At 41.1% G+C, this 20,559-nt stretch overlaps 1 protein-coding gene across 1 annotated transcript in view; it reads left to right on the top strand.

The window, feature by feature from the left end:
* Nucleotides 1-20,335, top strand: part of SNX31 (sorting nexin 31) — a 31,873-nt gene extending 11,538 nt beyond the window's left edge. The window contains exons 5-14 of the mRNA XM_048068730.2: nt 4,159-4,269; nt 9,584-9,674; nt 11,274-11,361; nt 12,926-12,995; nt 13,532-13,624; nt 14,267-14,470; nt 14,986-15,066; nt 16,069-16,146; nt 17,174-17,233; nt 19,999-20,335. Of these exons, the coding sequence (XP_047924687.1) occupies nt 4,159-4,269; nt 9,584-9,674; nt 11,274-11,361; nt 12,926-12,995; nt 13,532-13,624; nt 14,267-14,470; nt 14,986-15,066; nt 16,069-16,146; nt 17,174-17,233; nt 19,999-20,094 (972 nt within the window). The 3' untranslated portion in view covers nt 20,095-20,335. The remainder of the gene's footprint in view (nt 1-4,158; nt 4,270-9,583; nt 9,675-11,273; nt 11,362-12,925; nt 12,996-13,531; nt 13,625-14,266; nt 14,471-14,985; nt 15,067-16,068; nt 16,147-17,173; nt 17,234-19,998) is intronic.
* The last annotated feature ends 224 nt before the right edge of the window (nt 20,336-20,559 follow it).

Here is a 20,559-nt window from a genome sequence, read left to right as displayed (position 1 = left end):
AACATAAGGCAGTTCTCCTTCCTGGGAGCAAGCGTGAGGCCAGGGATTAAATACTTGAGGGAGATGTGGTGAGCATGCTGTTGGGAGTGTATGTAAAACGTAACCCAGAAATCTGCAGCTGTTACCAGGAGTCAAAGCTGTTCTGATCACGGGCTGCATTTTCTTAGGTAGAGCCCCTGTCTCTGACCAGGCAGCCGCTGTTTCCTTGAGGGATTGTAATGCACTCGCTGTTTGTGCACACAGTGGGGGAACGCACACGTGTAACATATTCCTCTGTACTCACCCTCAGTAAGTCACAAATATATTTGGATTTGTATGCGCACAAATAGAAGTCAGGCTGAGCATCTCCAATCTCAGTACTACTCTAAAAATGTTATTCCTTATCAAATCAGGCTGGGCTTCTTATTTATGAACTTCCATTTCAAAAGTGCAGCTGGCCAGAAATCTGAATTTCATGTGGGGAGTCCCTGTACTTTCCAGTCTTTGCTGTATGCTGTGGTGAGGATGTCTCTAGTATAGAAAGTTCTGAAGAACTTTAATTCAAAGATGTCTGTTTTATTTTTGTTTCAATGTTAAGATTCAATTCAGTTTCCTAAGCTGCTGTTCTTTACAAAGATATTGTGCTTAAGAGCCTTAATACATGCCCTTTCTCCTTTTATGGACCATGCTTCTTAGATGAGCAGCAAAGCCCTTGAGACCTTGAAGAGGGTTCGGCTTAGTGCTGACTTCTGTTAAAAGAGAATCATTTAACTTTGTTTTCTGGGGAGAAAACTAGGAGGAAAGTGTTGTTTTTTGGTTTTGTTTCCTGTGGGGAAACTATACAATAGGCATTTTTTTGCAAAACTTTTCTTTCCATCTAAACCAAACCCCAGAGAAAATCCCAAATCCCTGAGCAGCTCTGTATGATTTTGTATTACATTAATGATGGAGCTGTGCTTCAGCCTCCTGGGGTAGGCAAGTGGGGAGCAGGCAGCAGTTCAGGTGTCTCAGGAGATTTTACCACAGGTAACAGTGGCAGCAGTAGGGGAAGATTCGAATAAGCAGTATTAAGGAATGCAAGAAATGCAATTCTCACTACACGGCAAGTTTCCTGAATTTCAGGACCAAAAGTGTAGGAAATGTGGAGAGTACTACTGGACGTGTACAGCTGCCAAAATACAATAATTTTTCTTAGATGTCGGAGCCTGATGCAAGCAGATGGAAGCAAGAGCTGATGCTTTTTCTAAAACTAAAACAGCAGTTTGGGAGAAGATCTGAACCTTTCTGATTCACTGCTGCAAGCTTCTTTCAAAAGTATTTCTCTGACCATTTTGGAAGTGGTTGTAACTGCCATGTGCCCTCCCTAAATGGATTGTCACTAACGCTGATAAGCACTCTTCCCTTCATATGTGCTTTAAACTTATTCTGGATTCTTTTATGTTGCTTTAGGGACATGTCTGTATTTGTCTTTCTTGATTTAATACTGTCTTCTGCCTTACAGACTGCACTGTTTCCTCCTTTTGTTTTTATGTAAGTAATTTTTTGGTCTTAACAATACCTTGCTGATAAGGGGCTAAACACAAATATTTATAACACTGAACAATGTGCAGTGTTTCTGGCATGGGCAATTTTGCTTTCTGGGGTAAAACATATGATAAAGGGGGGAAAAATGCCCAAACTCAACAGTTTAAGATAATTCTTCTGATTTTCTGTGCTATAGACATGGTAAGAGAATATTATCAAAAGTTAGAGATAAGGAAGTAGGGAATTTGTCCCTAGGACCATGAGATGAAGCTGTGCCTGTAGTTTGGTGTGCAGTCATACATGAGAAATTAAAGCAGATGCAAAAGAAGACTGTGGAAACCACTAGCCTAAGTATTAAGCAGAAATCCTTAATGAGACTATTCTGGATGGAATTGAGATTTTCTTTTCTCTAATGAGTCATTTATTGTAGATCCTCAAATTAATCTGCTTACCAATACGCTGCATGGTGTTCTTGGAGAATTCAAGCTGTTTGGAAGCAGCTCAAAGTTTGGATCGTGCTTTTCTCCTGTCCCTTATCACTGCGGAGCAGTGAGGTGGCAAACAGGGTGGTGCAAGGTGTGACTCCCTCTCCGAGTGGCAGAAGGGTAAAGTGATGTTAGCCACTCTGACCATGGGCTGCCACAGTGGCCGAGGTGGCTTGTACCCAGGCTGTGAGAGCAGCAGCGGTGAGGATCTGGTAGAAGGAGATGCTTTAAGTCCTCTGTGTCCTCTGGGTTCCAACGTTAGCAGCCAGACCCACACCCAGAAGCGCATACTGCAGTGTATGGTGAGCCTTCGCTTTTGCGAAATTTGTTCCTTCCAGTTTGAGGAAAATGGTTAATTCCTCGGGTAAGCAGAGGAGGTGACCACTGATGTGTGAGACTATTATATCTCCACAAAAGCAAAGTACTGCTTCTTTTAATTAAGAGGAATGACCAGTCCTGTTTCCTGGTAAGAAGGAAATTAGTTTGGGAATAAAGAGTAAATCTGAGTGGATCTTCAGAAGGACTTCCGACAGGGCATTGGCTAATGCCCTCAGAAGTAGTTCTCTTGTTTTTTAATGCATGCGAACAGATGCATATGCATCTGAAATAACTGGGTGAGATACTGGGTATTAGGAAAATCTGTGGAAAGTCTGTTTAAATAAGAATGTTTTGTTGTGTTTTTTTTTTTTCCCTTGACATATATCTTTTTACAAACTTTTGTTAACATATTCTTAATAGACGTTCTGGAAGACAATACCTTTTATTTGCATTTGATCTTATTTAAGAGTTATTTCAAGGTAACTTCTGTTTGCATTTGGCTTATTTAAGTTATTTCAAGGTAACTGAAGAGTATGGTATTTCTGACCCAAAATAGTGATGAATCTGTGAAGTGAGTTGACTGGACATTCTCCAGGGTACCCAAAGGGGGATGGATAATGGAGCACACAGCACAAATGTCAGTCCTGCCACCAGCTCCTGCTGACATGTCAGGGGTCAGGAGAGGCTGCTATGTACAGGCACCATGAAGCTTGCAGCAAGATACCAAGAGTATTTGACACCTAATAGCTCCCAGGGAGTTTTCTGTATCCTCCATCAGCTAGCAGAGGTGGATATGAGAAATTAAAATTTAATGTTGCGTGCAGTACGTGCAATTACAGTATTTTCCTCCACTTCGAATCTCAAGGGAAGTATTTCTCCTTACTTAATAAAAATGCTCGAAGGGCCATTGTTGTCCTCTGATACAGGGCAGTCAACAGGAAAAGGAGCTGCAGCAATGAGTTTCTGCCACCTCATCCAGACACATCCCCAAGGGAATTCTCAAACTAGTGTCCCTCCTCTTGCAACAAGTAAGCCTGAGTTCTCATGCATAGCATGGCACGGGGCTTTCTGAGTTTGAGCTATGGAAAATCATCTAGAGAGTGGAGAACACACCATTCCCATGTGCTACCTTACCGTTAGAAATATGTGCCTTACTTCCAGTCCAACCGTGTCTACCATCTGCTGACAGCCAATGGATCTGGCTTCTGTGTGTTCTCCGGATTGCAAATCACGTTTTTCTTATGTCTAGACATAAGAAAGACCTCTGAGGTCGCTTATTTAGGTCGTGAGAAAACAGGCCTCATAGTGCTTTTGGGTTTCTTCTTTGCATCCCCTCCCCATTTGTGGTGTTCTTGAACCCTGGGCTCTGGTACTGCACAGTATTCCAGTGGCAGTGGTTCTGTTGTATTAGGATATCATAACCTCGTTAATCTCACTTGAGGTTTTCCTATTTGCAGGTACAGGGCTGCATTTTTCCTTGTGGCAAGATTGAGGCTTTGAATATTCACATATAGCTGTTTATCCACCTCCCCTTCTTAGTCTCTCTGCTTCCTAGGATAGTGACTATATTGTTCCTACAGACACAGGCATGAAGTAACCCATGCTCAGCTTAACATCAAAATGACCCTCCCTTGATTCTGCAATATCTTCCCACTGGCTATTCTTCATGATTGTTTTTTTTTGTTTGTCGTCTGCAAGCTCTAGCAGTAATTTCAGTAACTTATTGTTTAGTAAAGAGTGATTTTAATTGCTAATTTTGCTGGAGTAAATAGAGAAATGGAGCATCAGCATCTTCAGAAGCACGCCAGCAATATGGGAAGCAGTAAAACAATGTTCTGTTTCTACCTAACAGGCTACATTTAAGATCCAAACCCAGAGAGCATTTCTGGATGTTTACCTTGCTGATGGCAGCAGTATTACTCTTGATATCCAGACATCAGACACTGCAGAAAGAATATTACAGGTAATGGGTTTCTAGAATTGTGTGGAAATTTTCCATTTGTGAGAAGTGGGCAAAAATGAAGATCATTTCAGTCAAGAAAGAGTAAAACTCCCTATCTGAGGAAGTACAATAATACATTCTGTGGGTTTTGAGGGTTCTGTTGTGCTGGGGGTGTTCCTGATTTTGCAGATGAACACTGGTTCTTATGCTTATTCATAAATATATCTCCCTAATGTTATGTTCCCTCTCCTTCTGTGGCATTTTGCTGTCAATTTAGTTTCCTTCGTTTATGATAGAATCAGAAAATAATTTTTATTTTTCCTTTTGGTGGACACGGCGTGTTCAAGGAAAGGTTGGACCTGGTGCTTAGGGACATGGTTTAGTGGGTGATTTTGGTAGTAGGGTGATGGTTGGAGCAGATGATCTTGGAGGTCTCTTCCAACCTTCGTGAAGGTTGCAAAGAAAAAAGGGACCCTCAGCCCACCCAACCCTCCCCCATCCATGTGAGGGCATCTTCCAGGCCGCTCCCAACACAGCCACCTTTGGCCACGTGTGGGCCACTCCATCACAGAGCCTTGCTGAGGTCACAGTGGCCACCACTGCCCTGCCTTTGCTCTGGGCCCTATAAAACAGGACCCCTGCAGCTGTCCCACCATTCTCTGAGCTTCTAGGCCCTCTGACAGCCATCTTGTGTGGCAGGAAGACGACTAGAAACAGCAAGGCGAGCAGCAGGCCTCCTCGGTGTGAGGACAGCTGTGCAGTCCAAGGAAGCACCGAGAAGGAATGCACCTAACGAGAAGAAGTGTCGTGGGCAGAGGGAAAGCGCCTGCAGCACAACTGACACCAGTGCTCGAGGGACCTCTGGCGCGCAGCCCACAGACACTTGCAGGCGGTACCATTGGCACCGCGATGACGCGGGGAACAGGCCGGCCCCTCACACATACAGCGACAGGGGGCCTGGGCCTAACCACTGGCACAACGGTGGCATGGGGCAAAGGCAGGAGCGCCAGGCAGACATCCACAGGGAGCAGAGGCATGCCAATCGTCCAGAATACAGTGTGGGACCCAGCCATTGCCATAAAACAGATGGCAACATTGAACCCATGCATGGAAATCAGCTGGACAGTGGCATGGGACCAAAGCATGGAACTGGACGACCCCCTGGTTCAGCACCCTGGCCTGAAAACATCCCTGATGGAAGGCATCCTGTTTGGGCAGTCCTGGGCAAGGACTGGCTTGTCCTTCTGCCAAACACCATGGAGCTCATGGAGATGGATCCACCAGATGTGGAGGAATCAATGGAAGTGGATCCACCTCGGCCAGAGCAGACCTGGAACTACCCCGGCAGGTCTTTGCTACCTGTCTTCCGAGCGCTCAAACAGCGTCGCAGCAGTGCCCGGCGAGCTCCCTACTCATCTTGCAGGCTCCATCCCAAGCATTAGCCTGGAGCCACCAAACACCACGGACATTCTGTGGCCTCACCTGCAAGATGTCCCGGCACTAAAGAACTCTGTTGCCGATTCTCAGGGGTTGTGTGAGCGCTTCTTTCTCATCCCCCAGTCCATGTGTGAGAGGTGGCATCTCCTGCACAGAACCTGGAGGAAGAGCACAAGAGAGGACCCAGCTTCCTTCGGGCTGCTGCTCTGGGGTGACAGGAGGAGTCCCCAAGGGTCACCATGTGCCTTTAACATTTGTGAAAATAGACTTAGGGGTGAAAATAGTAGTGTGTAAGCGATTAGGGGTGAAAATAGTAGTGTGTAAGCGATTATGGGTGGCTAATTTCTTATATTAGGAGTGAGTTTCTGTATCTGAGTGATTGGTAACGACTGACATGGAGAAGGCTGAGGTACTCAGCAACTTCTTTGCCTCCGTCTGCACTGCTACTTGGGCTTCCCAAGTCTTTTGTTTCCCTGAACCCGTAGATAGAGGCTGGGGGAGCAAAGTCCCATAATAATAATAATAATGATAGTAGTACTACTACTAATAATGTGTACAAAACAAGTGATGCACAATGCAATTGCTCACCCCCTGCTGACCGATGCCCAGCCTATCCCCCAGCAGCTGGTCCCGTCCCCACCCCCCCCCCGGCCAGCCCACCCCATATTAATTGTTCCGCATGACACCATGTGGTATGGAATACCCATTTGGCCAGATGGGGTCAGCTGTCCTGGGTCTGTCCCCTCCCAGCTCCTCCTGCACCCCCAGCCTCCTCGCTGGCAGGGCAGTGTCAGAAGCTGAAAAGTCCTTGACTCAATGTAAGCACTACTCTTCAACAATTAAAACAATCAGGAGACATTGCCTCTCAGAAAGAGCAGTCAGGCACTGGGACGGGTTGCCCAGGGAGGTGGTGGAGTCACCGTCCTTGGGGGTGTTCAAGGAAAGGTTGGACGTGGTGCTTGGGGACATGGTTTAGTGGGTAACATTGGCGGTATGGTGATGGTTGGACCAGATGATCTTGGAGGTCTTTTCCAACCTTAATGATTCTGTGATTTTGGCAGAGTTTAGGTGAGAGAGCTTGAACTCTGTAGTAAAAAGTGATGGCCTAGTCTTGGCTTAAGTCTTAAGTAGTACGCTGTTGTGAAACGTTACTGTGCAATTAGAAAGTCTTGGCTTTTCTGCATGCTTCTCCTTTACTTGTTCTGTGTCCCCTGACGTTTACTTGTGAAACTGCGACTTCCTTTGCAATATTGGCACGATTCTAGCACTGTGGCTCTGGGATGTCTGTAACAGCTGTTGTGACCCATATAGTAAACAATTGCTAGTTAAATTGTGAAGCTAGTAGCAACCAAATGTTGACACAACTGGCTGGCTCATGCTTGAAAATTCCTGCTGGGTTTCCTTCCCCATACCTGGAGAGGAGGAGCAACAGTGGTTGTGCACACTGTAAGTACGTGTGTGTATGTGTGCACGGGCAAGGTTGAAGCCTCATCCTTGGTTCCTCCCATTCCCTAATCGTAGCAGCAATAATCGCTGCCCTCCTCCAAGCTGCTAGGTATTAGCCCGTCTGCAGAGCACACACCATCCGTGCATGGTTATCGTGAGCTGGATAAGGCAGGGTAACCTGTTGCTGTGTGAAGGCAGCTGGCTTTGTTCTGCCATGGGGTTTGCATCTCCCGGGGCAATGCTGGGACCGGTTCTTCCAGGGGAAGGGAAGTGTCAGAGCCGGCCTTAGACCCTGCAAGAGGAGACTTGTGGAGGCTGAGAGTCGGGTGGGAGATGCTGAAGGCAAAAAAGTGTTGGAGGCAGCAAGGAGATAGGAATTTTGATTTGGGGAAGAGGGAAGTTGGTGCTAATAGGGTGGAAGAAGTAAGGAGACATTTCAGGCAGGAAATTTGCATAAGGACCTTGAGTAAGGAAAGGATTTGCCAATACGCTTTAAAAACGCTAATAATTTGGGCTTGATAACCTTGTTAATTTTACAGTGGATCAAGGTAATTTCAAAGCCAGACAGCAACATTGTACATTGCTTTGTATATTGCATTTATAGAGGCTTAACGTTTTTGTAGTATTTTAAAGAAACAAATACATTTGATATACTGCAGACACCATTTCTTCTCTGGTGGTCTTAAAGACAAGACAGGACTTTTAGGAAGTATTTAGGTTTCCTCACTGTAGATGTGCTTCTACATTCACTGTCCTTTTGCAGTGGAAGGAGATTTTGCAGCTGTCACTCCCCAGCATCGTTGGTCGTGCTCGGACCAACCACTACCAGACTATGCCTCACTCCAAGAAATGAAATAATTCAAAATCCTGCTGAATATAATATGCCTGACTTTCCTGGGAAATGCCATCTGGTTCAGTTAGAATTATGCAACTAAGGGGTCATATGTTGAAGCTTTGTGGCCAATTTCAAGTAATTTGTGGGGACTTCTTAGCACAGAGGCAGACAGAATAAAAGATGGTGCTGCTGATTGTTCACTTCTTTGTTTTTGTGTTTGAACTTCTGAAAGTTTCTTCCCATTCTGGTGATGAGTGTGAGGCAAGCGCGTTGTACGCTCTGCTGCCCTCTCCGGTAACAGCCCTGATATTAACAAGGATAAGGAAAACCTCAAATATGTGTTTCTTAATTTTAACTTGGAGTGATTCTTGTCAACCTATATTTAGATTGTCTGCTTTTTCTATGGACAAAAACATGTCTGCTTTCCAAACCAGCTGGTACAGCTGGGGGAAAACCCTTCTGAACTGAGGAGATAAGTGAATTTACAATGCTTTCAGTGTGACATGGAGCTGGAAATGTTTCAGGATTGGCACCTTATGGAAGAAGTCTGAAAACCAGTACCTCCACCTCATGTTCAGACAAAAGGAAGTCCAGCTTCTCTGAACAATGTATGACTCCCCTATCGGGTTGCACAATCTGCCAGATGAGCTACGACAGGAGTGTTCTCCGGGGTGGAGAGTTTTCTTGCTGTTCTCACACTCACTTTCCTGAGTGAGCTCAGAAGATTACGGATACTGCAGAAGCTGGGAACGCTGTAATAGCACTGTGCTCTTTGAGGTTATGGCTGCTTTAACTAATGCTTTGATGTTTTTTCAGGACCTAAAGCAAAACAAGACGATTGTCTGCCCCGATCTGAACCAGCTTTTACTGTTCTCAACTCTGCCTGACTTTTCTGTCCCCATTATCCCATTGTGCAGCTGGTTCTGCAGATCGCTTCTAGGCTTTTTCATAGGTGCCACTTCTGTCCTTTTTCAAAAAAAAGATGTGGAGGGGCCACATCAAGTTATGTAGCTATTACATGTCCAAATGTCAGGTTGGGTAAGATTTTTCCTTCTTATGCACTGTCAATAATGAAAGGTCAACAGAGCCCAAGTCTACTCTTGACAGAAGCCTTTGCACAGAAGTGCAGAAACCTGCAAGCATGTCTGTTGCTTTCAGAGAAGGGTTAGATATTTCCTAGAAGTGCAATACTACAATTGTAGTGCAACTCTACAGCTTGGAAAATACACAAATTGTTTAGAAATATTTATTTGCGATGCTCTTGAATATTGTTATTTGCACAGAGAATACAGTGATTACTGTACAAGAAGATTTGAGGATTTGATAATAAAGACCTGGAGTAACAGGGCAGATGCCTTGCATTGGAGTACACTTAAATGCATGTCAGAGTACAAAGCATTTTCAGTTTTACTACACTTTTACATTCCTTTGAAACTTATGAAACTCCTCAGAAACTCAAAGACTGCAACGTGGGAAAGGTTCTACTTGCTTTCAAATGAGCAGTTAAATAGAACATAAGGGAAATTTTAAAAATTAAGTTACTTTAATAGGTACTGAACTGAACATCTTTGTTATTCATGCTAGTGGATAGCTAACATTCTGTCTTCGTTTTTAAAGGTTATGTCATGCAAGATGGGGTTAGCAAGAGAATTAATAAAATACTTCACCTTCTTTTTCATTCAAGATCATGATGATGGAGCCCTGTCTGGTAAGCTGCTGAGAGTGCTTAACTTGGCCCTCCCTCGGATTTTTTGTTGGAGTGACTGATCCTGGAACCTCTGAACAGTCTACATGAGCCTCCTTAGGGCGAAAGACCCATCCTGTCTGACAAACCCCCTCAGGCTCGTTCCCTGGATGGCTCAGCTGCTACTTTCTGGGAAGGAGCAGTAGTGTGGAACAAAGTATGGCATCTGAGAGGTGTGGTGCAGGGGAGAGACTTTCACATATGACTGTCGTGCCCCTTGTTGTTTACGAGACATGTAGCAACTTTACCACATGGGAACTATTAGGTGTATCTTCTGGGTAGGCATTTAATCAGATGCTATACCTACATAAACCACTTTGTAATTCACAGATCACATGCTGAGTTTAACAATGGGACCGGAAACTCTTTTGTTATATTTATAAACAATGTCTGTGGCTTGCTTTCCTTTATACCATGACATGCTTGATTTCTTAACTAAGTTTAAATGTGATAGTAATGAGCAAGCTGTAAATCTGAATTGTGAGTCTCTTTATAGTCATAAAATGTGAGGGGTCTTTTATGTTCTCATTGGTCTGTTGATGTCCTTTTCCCCAAGTGGATGAGGCTGGATTCAGACGTGAGATTTGGACAGGCTGGGGCCAAACCAGGGATGTGAATCCTGTCTATGCTGTTGACTGGAGTGAAGCTGGGCATTGCAGCCACTCTGTGTGACCTTGACAAGTCACTTAGATTTTTCAGACTTCTCGTTAGCATAAATACGTTGATGCTCTTGTAAACCTTTTCAAGGCAAAGGTCCAGTAGTAAACTCAGGCTTACTCAGCAGGGTAGGCAGCTTACTGTCTGTGTCTATCTTATTTATCATTCCCACGTCCCCCTGTTCTCTCTGCCTGTGAAAGGACTTGCTGAGTGCACAGAATCCCTGATTGTCACAGTCTCAAATGTGCCCAGATATAACACATTTTACATGCTGTTCTAGTGCAGCCACAGATGGATTTCTTTTTTCCTTGTATTGTGATATAATTAGATACACAGGAGAACAGAAAAGATTTTTAATTTATTACGTTTTTATGCATCTTTGATATTCTTCACAATCGCATTAAGTCCAAAAGTAACCCACAGTCCACTGCCAAGAAATACTGAAGCTCACACGCTAAAAATCATGTTGAGGTGTTCTGATGAATTGTGGTATTTACAGGAAAGCAGTGACCCCTGAAAAGCTGCATGCTTTTCTTCCTTTACATTAGTTAAAGTGCTGTTCCCTGGTCTTCCATTCAAGAAAGATACCAGTCTTGGAAGCTTGCATCTACACATCTTTAAGTGCAGAAATATCTATCCTGCTTAGCTTTGTATAGGGAGAAGGATATTCTGTAAGAGTATAATCTGAGGGAGTATAGATACTCTGCAAGTAACAGAGCTACATGAGTTTAGACTCAGATAACTAACCCCTCACCTTATTTTAACACAGAATTTGTGCTTGTGAAGTGCTTCTCCAAAAGCACACTGCTTATCAGCACTAAGTGAAATGTGAGAATAGCTGGGATATTTCACTAGATTTCACCAAATATTTTTCTTTTCTTCTTGTTTTTCCTTTTCTTTTCCCAGTGGTGAAAAAAGTGGCAGAATTTGAACTTCCTTATGTGAGTCTTCAGAGCATGAAAGAGTTGGACTGTAAGCTTGGGATCAGAAAGTGGTAAGCAAGAAGCTTAAGAGAATCTAGCAAGATACGTGGCAACTGCTATAGGTGATGTCAAAGGAATAAATCCTTTGAATAACTTATTTACAGAGTTTTTACATCTCAGCAACTTGTTGTATTCCGAGGTCGGTTTGGTATTGGGATTGACAGCTTCCTATGTCTCTGCGTATTTTTAATTTTATCACCACAGTATTCCTGAAGCATCCTTTGCTGCAACAAGATATTTATTCTCTCACTTTCAGAATATACATGAGAGGTGTTTTGTGGCTGCTCCACTCCTAATTCTTCTACCTGCATAATGCAGCGACCACAAATGGGTCTATACACACAAAAAAATATAAAAGAACTCTGAGTTCCGAGTTGCAAGTTGCAACTCAGTTTGGGCAGAGATAGATTGCTTATTATCTAACATGCTCACTTCTACATGCTAACACAAAAATACCTGGAGCAATAGCTTGAGCATTTATTTTGGTAAGCAGCCTGTGAGCAACAGAGCACTCTTCCCCCTTCGTTTGCTCACACCTCAGCTCAGTTGTGCTGACAGAATTGTGTGGGGAGACATGCTGAACTGGACTGGGGAACTAACTGGAGATAAAAACACGTTGCTGGACACTTATTTTTGTTTGTTTGTTTTCTTGTTGTTTGTTTTTTGCTGGCTTATATTTCAGCCTGGGTCAAACCCACAGCCTCACTTGCTGTGCAGCAAACAGCTGTGCTGGCTTGTGGGTGAGGATAAACCCTGGGGACAGGGAGTCTGGTGCCAAAGTCCTGCTTGTCAAAGGGTGCCCTGAAGGTGCAGCTAAGCAATTTAGCTGAAGCAGTCTAATGGCTCATTGGTGTGGTTGTGGTCTGGTCTACTTCTCCATACAATGAAAAAGAAAAAAGCTAATAGCAGGCTTAGTGAGTTGAATTGTCTGCATCAGATGAATGCTTAGAGCAAGGAGTGTGGTTGGGAGCAGGGGTGGAAGAAAGGGGTGTCTTTTGGTGGCAGTGAGCAAGGTTGCTTGGCTTGAAGCTATGTAGAAATCTGTTTTTTAATGCTTATAACTTGTCTGGTTTAAATCTACTGGGCTAGAGCTTGGCCTCTACAAAGCTTTCTCTGTTTCCCTATATGTGCCCTTATAAATCACTGTTATACTACAGTTGGTACCAGAGCTAGTTGGCTCAAGGCTAGCTCTTGTACGTCAGCCCTACAGCAATGGTAGGGTAGCAATAGATGCTCTGAGAACCTTGTCAATTTTTATGTAGGTAAGGTATGGGTTGTTTGAGCAAAGGAGAAAAGGAGGAAGAAAGTTTGAGTTTAAAGTTGTAATTGTTAGGTTTGGTACCACTAAAGTCAAAGTGGAAAGGTTGGATATCCAAACTAAAGGTCATTTCCATTTTACGACAACGTATAAATAATGAATAGAATAACACTTCAAAACCAGGATTGTTTTTTATAATCTGGTAGGTAATGGTAGCTCTCTGGGTTGTGATCCCATCATATTTAGCTGAAAAATCTAAGGGTTATATTAAGAAACTTCATATTTCATTACCTTTTTTCCCCCTTGGCATGGAATAGGTATATGGATCCTTCTCTTGATACGCTGCTGACAGATTGTAAAGCTTCAATGAATTTGCTATATATGCAGGTAAAACTGAAACCTTTTCAGAATTTTAAAAACCAAATTCTCCACATTATTTTCTTCCTTTATACAACTTCCTGAAATGTTTGGTATAATTACATTAATATCAGATATGTTTATAAATGGTTTCTGGTCTACATTACCTTGTTACACTTCTCTAAGTGATGGGTATAGCTATTGATCTTTGTTATCAGACTCAGTACTAGAGGCAGTATCTCATCTCTCTTTTTTTGCATGGGAAAAGTATTGCACAAAAAGACACACAGGGATCTGTCCACTTTAGAGCCTCCGTGTATAGACAGTCTTCAATTATATGACTTTTGAATTCTCAGATGTAGGTGTGTTGGGTTGTACTAGCTTTGGGAGTTATTTGTTCAGGAGGAAAGAACAGCGTAGTGTAAACTTGTTACTTCTCTTTTTTTTTTTAAGAGGGGGGGAAAAAGGTGGTTTTGGTGTGTCTTTTCTTGTGTGTGTGAAAGGAAATACATTTTTGAATACATTTTTGCTGACTATTTTTGCTATTTAAAAAAACATATTTTAAGGCAATCCAGGAAGTTAAGAGGAATTGGGTTAAACCAACAGAAGGGCAGATGCAAGAGCTTGAATTTCTACAAAAAAAAGCAAACAAAGCAAAGGTAAAATTTTATTTTTTAAAAGGCAATATGGTATTTTATAAACAATATAAACAGATCAAAGGAGTGGATTTCAAAGCAGTGATGTCAGAGGCTATGACTCTGAAAATACAGCAAGGTTTTGTGGACTGGTTTGAGCTAGAGATCCAGGTCTCCTGGTCAGATACTGAGCTACCAAATAGAAAAGGAGGTTCCTGTCTCTGGTAGCATTTTAAAACATCCCCAAAGACTGACTTGGATCCCAAGGGCTAGCAAGAATCTTGACCATGAATCCTAGTCTTCCTACGGCCAAAATAGGTTGCTAAGGTTGGGCGTAAGTTTAGGAAATGAAATGGAAATTCAGACTGCTGGGATAGCTGTTCACAGTATTTCCTACTGGTTAGTTTTACTTCTTCCCCTCAGCATGGTGGAGAAGCACTCCAAAGACCTGGCTAATCATACTGCATGGAGTGGGGGGAGTTGCTAAGGTCTATGAACTCTGTTCTCTGAATCAAGCGTGGACACTTTATGGTAAATCCGTGTCCACCCAGGAGAAAGAGAGGATTAGGAATCTGAAAGATAGGTTTCACAGCCCACTTCTTTTCAAATCACTAGATTTCACATGCCTCTACAGCAAATAATCTTAGTTCTGTCTTTCTGCCGCAGTTCCTGGAGAAGATTCGAGACGTGCAGTTCTATGGATATGTACGGCTTGATCCTTGCATTTGTGACTATCCAGAAGTAGGCTGCTCAGCTGAAATCTATGCAGGAAATAATGAGATAAACTGTTGCATAAAATTGCCCACTAACCAAATCAAGGAGGTCAGCTTTAAAATCAACAGGTTGAGAAGTTGGCAGGTTACTTTTCTTGTAAGTACTTAAACCAAGTTTGTATCTAAATTCACTTTTTCTGTGTGAAAACTAAGGCTATCAGGCAAAGGCAAGTCTGGGGAGGGAGATTCTGTTTTAAATCACCCCCATCTGCTAATATTCCTCTCCAAACCTATCCTAGAACAAACTCCCTTGGCAATCTTTACAGCAGTAAATATATTTATATATAAATAAAAATTTAAAACCATCTAGCCTTACTCTGTTGTCTTCCTTCCCTGGCATGCCTTATCGTACTTTTCCTACCCTTCTCCATTCTCATTGAAGGGGGAGCTGGCAGAGCATTTTGTGTGGGAGCAAAAGAACTGTTCTAACCAACTTTACACTTGCAAAGGCTTCCCCTTCCTTCCTCCCACTTGCTTCCCCCCACGAGGAGAATTGTTCTGGTACAGATCTTCAGCCATCTTATTTATATACTGTATGAAATGAACCTGATTGACTAATTCTGATTTAAGGCTGAACACCTTTATGCTGTTTCTTGTTCAATGTTTTTCCAGGGTGAAGAAGACACTCTGGAGTTCAGATTTGAGTACAATGATTCAGGCACATGGGAGTGGATAATTTTGTACACGAAGCAGGTGAGTTCTTTCCTTTTAGGAAAGGATCAGAGTAAAATGTAATCTTACAGCCAAGGGGATCTTCTGAAGTCATTAGTCCATTTCTACCCAGGTGCAGCAGCTATGTTTTCAAGCAGGTTAGCCTTGGTACAGTTATCTGAGGCAAAGCATTTGATTTTCTAATATATGGGAAAGAGATTTTATATAAATATTTTCCATGGTGAGAGAAATGTTGTCTAGTACTCAGCAGCAAGGCTGGGATGGAACACGGAGGTGCCATTTACTTACTGGACTCAATAAGTATCCAAAATCATTAGCTGGTCAGACCCACCTAAGGTCAAAGGCTCTCAACTTCCACAATAAATCCTGTTGTTCAAATATGCCTTAATAATACTGGTTAATAGAGGGAGTGAATATGTGATATCATAGTGCTTTCCTTACATATAAATAATCCTTAATTAGGTTTTTATAGCATGCCATTCCTCCCTAATGTTATGTGGGATGAGCACACAGAGCTCAGGTCATATTAGCTGTGCAAGATGCGACATTGTGATCTAGTCTACAAACCACTGGTAAAGCCATCCGGTATATCACCAAAGCTTTGATTTCTAAGCAGGGCTGAGTGCCTGTAAACTCCAGCTTGCTTCATTTGTTGAAGTGTTCTTGATGCTGATGGTCCACGTTTGATTAAATTTGCTTAGGCTTCAGTGCAATCTGGCAGCCTTTAAGGAAGGAACCACAGGCAGCTAGAGAGAATAACCTGCTTCACAAAACCAGTCACAGAAACCCTTATTGTGCTCTCTGAACAGTGTCTTGAAAGTTAGTCGTGCTGAGGCTGGACTTTAACCAACTGCAGCTAGTATGGTGCACGGAAAGGATGCTGAGCACAGAGTAAAACTAACTGAATTAGGAAAGTAATCGTTCTCTAGTTAGGGATGATAATTTCCAGGTGGAAGAGGAGTGGAAGTCAAGTACATCTTTTAGCAGAAGAAATTGGAATGTTCTCTTGTTTATCCTCTTCAGGCCTTTCTGCTCAGCAGCTGCTTGAAGAAAATGATATTGGAACAGATGATGAAAGAAACCAACAAAGTTCCAGAAATGGTGAGCATTTGTGTGTGTAGGTGCCTGAATTTGTATTTAAAGTAAAAAAAAAAAAAAAAAAAAAAAAAAAAAAAAAAACCTGCTACTGCTGTCATTCTTTTAAATGTGCTAAAAGTCCCATTGATGATAAGGATCTTGTATGTTCCAGCATTTCAGTACAGAATTACTTGACTGTACATCTCTGTTCTGTTTTACTGAAAATAGTATTTGTTCTGAATGTTAAAGGTGGTTTGTCAGTGAAGTTTTAATGGTCTGTTTTGCATTCTTTTACTTTCATTCTTACTGCATACAATAAAGGACATTTCTGGCATAATTTCTTATGTTCTGCTGTACCCTGTTCTATCCATATCTGGGTTTCACTTCTTCACCACTTCATTTGCTTGCTCCATCTGTTGAAATGTTAGACCAATTTGAGATCTGACATTCACACAGAGATACTTTTTGGTTTAAAATAAAGTGTTAATAAAATAGGAGCGCAATCTCTAGCTAAAATACTTCTTCTGTCTTTTGTGTAGGCCTTATGGGTGAAAATATGCTTAGATATTTTATTAAATCTCTAGCATTAATAATGCCTTTTTTTTAACCTTGTGACATCTAAAGACTTTTAATGTTTGCTTTCTGAAAACTTGTGAGAAAACAAAGGAAAGAAAACTGATCTTCTAGAACCATGCTGATTAGTGAGCAGTGAGGTAATGAACATTTTTTTCATAGCTTTAAACTATAGGTGAAGTAGAAGAAAAGACCAATCAATTTTGGAAAAGTTTTGATCTATTGCATTGTAAGCTTATTTGTAATGGAGGCTCAGTAAATAATGAATGTTCTTCTTCATAATTAAAATCTTCAGCTGCTGATTATACTTGGGTAGCCTTGATTATGAACAGAATTATGAGAAAAGGGTAAATATGCCAGATCATTTCCTACACTGTTTCTACTGGGTTAAACTGAATGCTGATTTACTAAAAATACTTTTGAGTGCTTGGGGAGCATTTAAACTTATTGTACAAGTTAAACTTTTTAATCTGTTTAGGAGACTGAAATGCTTGAATCCATGAAAAATAGTAAGAAATCCAGCATCCAACAGAAACAGGTTAGTGAGAAATTGTTTCCAAAATGTAAATACAGCGTCTCTTGCTTGGTAATGATATTTAGCCCAATCTGTTTTTTATGGACAGGGAGACTCATAATGAATTTAATGGTAATGTCTTTGGGTAGGAAAAGGAGCTAACTCTGAATTTTGGAGGAAACATCTGAATAAAAATTTTATTTTAGTTTGATGGATTTAGTGTCAAATTGGTTCATTTTATTTGTTTTTTGCAAATGTTTCTGAATGAGGTGTTTGAAGTTTACAGAAAACAGAACGTATGGACAGATCAGGTGTGTACACCTGCATGCAGCTGTTGTAGTTTACAGACCTGTGCTTGGATTCAGCACTGGGATTGCCTATGCATTCATTTTTTTCCATTAATTTTGGAGTTGTATTTGTTATGTTACGTATCTGTATGTGTACATTCCTGTCACATAAAAGATGTAATTCCAAGTTGCATTGGCTGTAATCAATATTCATAGCTACTAGTTTCTGAAGAGCTAAATGGCCTTAAAAAAAAAAAAAAGTTGAATTTTCTAAGTCATTTGTTAAGTATTAAACAATAAATAAATGGAAAGGGAATAATGTAAAGTAAATGAAAATATATACTTCTCTTACAGTGTATAATTAGCTAAGGAGGAAATAACTCTAAAAGAGAAAAAAAAATCTAATCTGCATTCAGGAAAAAAAATTGCTGATATATATTTAGAAAAGTACATTAAACTGCACAAAGCAGATCACCAACAAGTCTTTCATAAGCAAATCAACTAACTTGTGTGGTGGGTTTTCTTGCCCTTTTCTCTGAAGCGCTCTGTACTCACTGCTGGATTCTAGGTTGGGTGTGGCCCTCTGTATTCACAAATAAGTTGCAAATGATAATAAGGGAGACAATGTCTTCTGAGTAGACTTGCTGTACCTCCGAGGAAGACTGAAGGTTGTGCTTTAGTGGCCTCACTGGTACAATTTCAGATGCTGCAGGTGAAGCAAGGACTAAGTTGCACAGCACTCTGGGTTTGAGGCAATTGTTCTGACTTGGGCATACTTTAAAATAGCTCATTGATTGCTAGCTTTTGGAGCAAGATGGACTGTGGTTGCACCTACTGTTTTTTTTATTTTTTTTTTTTGGTGAGAGCAGCCTTGGAAAGGGCAACATAAAGCCACTGAGCTAATCAGCCATCTTGCCTGTGCAGTGTCTAGCTATTGACATGAAACTTGGCAAATTAAGAAAATTACGGCTAATAATTAGAATGAATTGTTTGTTAAAGTCAAGGTATGGTGAGGAATAGCATGCCATACTATCACTGCTTAACGCAGTGTTTTATACAGTAAGCAAAAATGGGTTAAGTCTAAACAAACTAAGTTGTTATTAGACAATTATTATAAAATCTTAAACCATAGTTAAACTTCGCTGTGATCACAACATTAAGGTTCTTAGGGCTTTCCTTTCCCATTCCTCTCTGTCTGTGCAGTGTTCTTGGAAAATGTATTAAAATTGTATCTGTGCATATTCTCATTTGGGAAAAAATAACATCGTTTCAGTTGGGTCTTTAAAATTTTCCCATTACTATTCCCAAGAGTCTTACAAATCTTTCCTCTGAGGTGACTGAAAGTTTAACTGAATGCTCTCCAAAGACTGTGAAAACATGCCAAATATTTTCTGCTGACTCATGGGAAGAAAAATTTAACTTTGGTTTTCTTTGTGATCCTGTAGCGGTATACTGTTGCTACTAGATCAGTGTAAGAGCCTGTAAATTCTTGTTCAAATAGAACTAGATCAGTGTAACAGCCTGTAAATTCTTGTTCAAATAGATAATCTAGTGCAGCTGTAAGATTTAATAGGAAAATCAAGAACAATCTATTGAATCGAGATCAAAATGATTCAACTAGCATGCAACAGGAAGACTTTGCAGATAGTGAGGATGTGCTATGGAATGTCCCTGCATCTAGGCAAGCTTGCTGTTACATATTTTGAAAGTCTTGAAAAAGAGAGGTATGAAGTAATTAACTCTAAGGTATTAGGAAACTGAATCCAAATTTTCATAAATTCTCTGAACTCATTACAACATGGTTTGTGATAGATGCAGGGTGCTTCAGGGACATTTATTTTACATATATATCAAGGTACCTTGTTGCGAGAGGCAGAAGAAAAAAATCTGTGTCATAAATTCTCCCAGTACAACAGTAAACTGCATCTACCTGCAGTGTAAGGATATAGATAGCCTGTTTGCACCTTACAAAAGCCGAGTGATGTGGTGTTAGGAAGCTTCAGACAGTTCACGGTAGGAAATGTAGAGAATTCTTAATTGATAATTTAGTTCAGTGACAGCTTTGAGGAGGATGGAATATGATGCACCTACTCAGACTGCCTGTCTAAACTTTTAATTTGTGTAGGTGTCACTTATGCAGATGTTATGGTTAAAGTTAAGAATGTGTGATAACAGTAGTCTATCTGATTTACAAGGCGCAGTAGACAGTGAAAGTACCTGCACAAATGTCCCTGGGGACAATTTAATGCCAAATAACACTGATATTAGAACATTTGGACCTGCCAATTCAATTTGCACCACATTGCAATAAACCTTAAGAGCAGAAACAACTGTTTTGTGCCCTGTTCCAGCAGAAAAATTCTGTTCACTCCAAAATACCAACATAGAGATCATTCATTGTACCTAGATATTATCATATCAGTTTTTCTAGCTTATGTTCATAGTTATCTCTAATTACTGAAATGCATACATTCTTTTAACTGTTTATTTGTTTTGCTGCAGGTAGTCCATTCGAGTTTTATATCAAGGAAAAGATTTTGGGTTAGGCCAAATGAAGAGGACTGTGTATTTGAGAAAATAAGAGAAGAGGACCTGTGACAACTTATTCTAAATACTGCCTATCAAAATGAAATATCTGGGAATAATAAACCCATTGCTGAAAGCTTGAAAAATACTGAAAAAAGCCTTCAGTGTCATTCTTTGCCTTTGCAGGGTTTTTTTCTATAGAATCTATAACTCTAGTGAAATATTCTTTACAGTTAGATGGGTGTTGTTACTCTGGAAACATCTTGCATACATGCCTTTTTTTTTTGTGTGGTTTATCTTTTTTTTCCAGACTGAAATTGTGGGGAAGAAAGGGAGGGAGTTGTTAGAAAATAATTAGAAAATGTTAAGGTATTAGAGGAGGAAAAAGCATTAACCGTATCAGTTTGTTTCTGTGAGCAGCGGTGTAATTAACGTGTGAAGGCTGAGCAGCCTGTTGCTGGAACAGGCCCGTGGTTCCTGTGATCATTCCTCAAGTATTTGTATATTCAACAGTGCCTCAGAAACTAAGCGTTGTGT

The sequence above is a fragment of the Anser cygnoides genome, chromosome 2 (assembly GCF_040182565.1).
Source record: "Anser cygnoides isolate HZ-2024a breed goose chromosome 2, Taihu_goose_T2T_genome, whole genome shotgun sequence".
Classification (NCBI taxonomy): Eukaryota; Metazoa; Chordata; class Aves; order Anseriformes; family Anatidae; genus Anser; species Anser cygnoides.
This window is presented reverse-complemented; position numbering and strand designations above follow the sequence as displayed.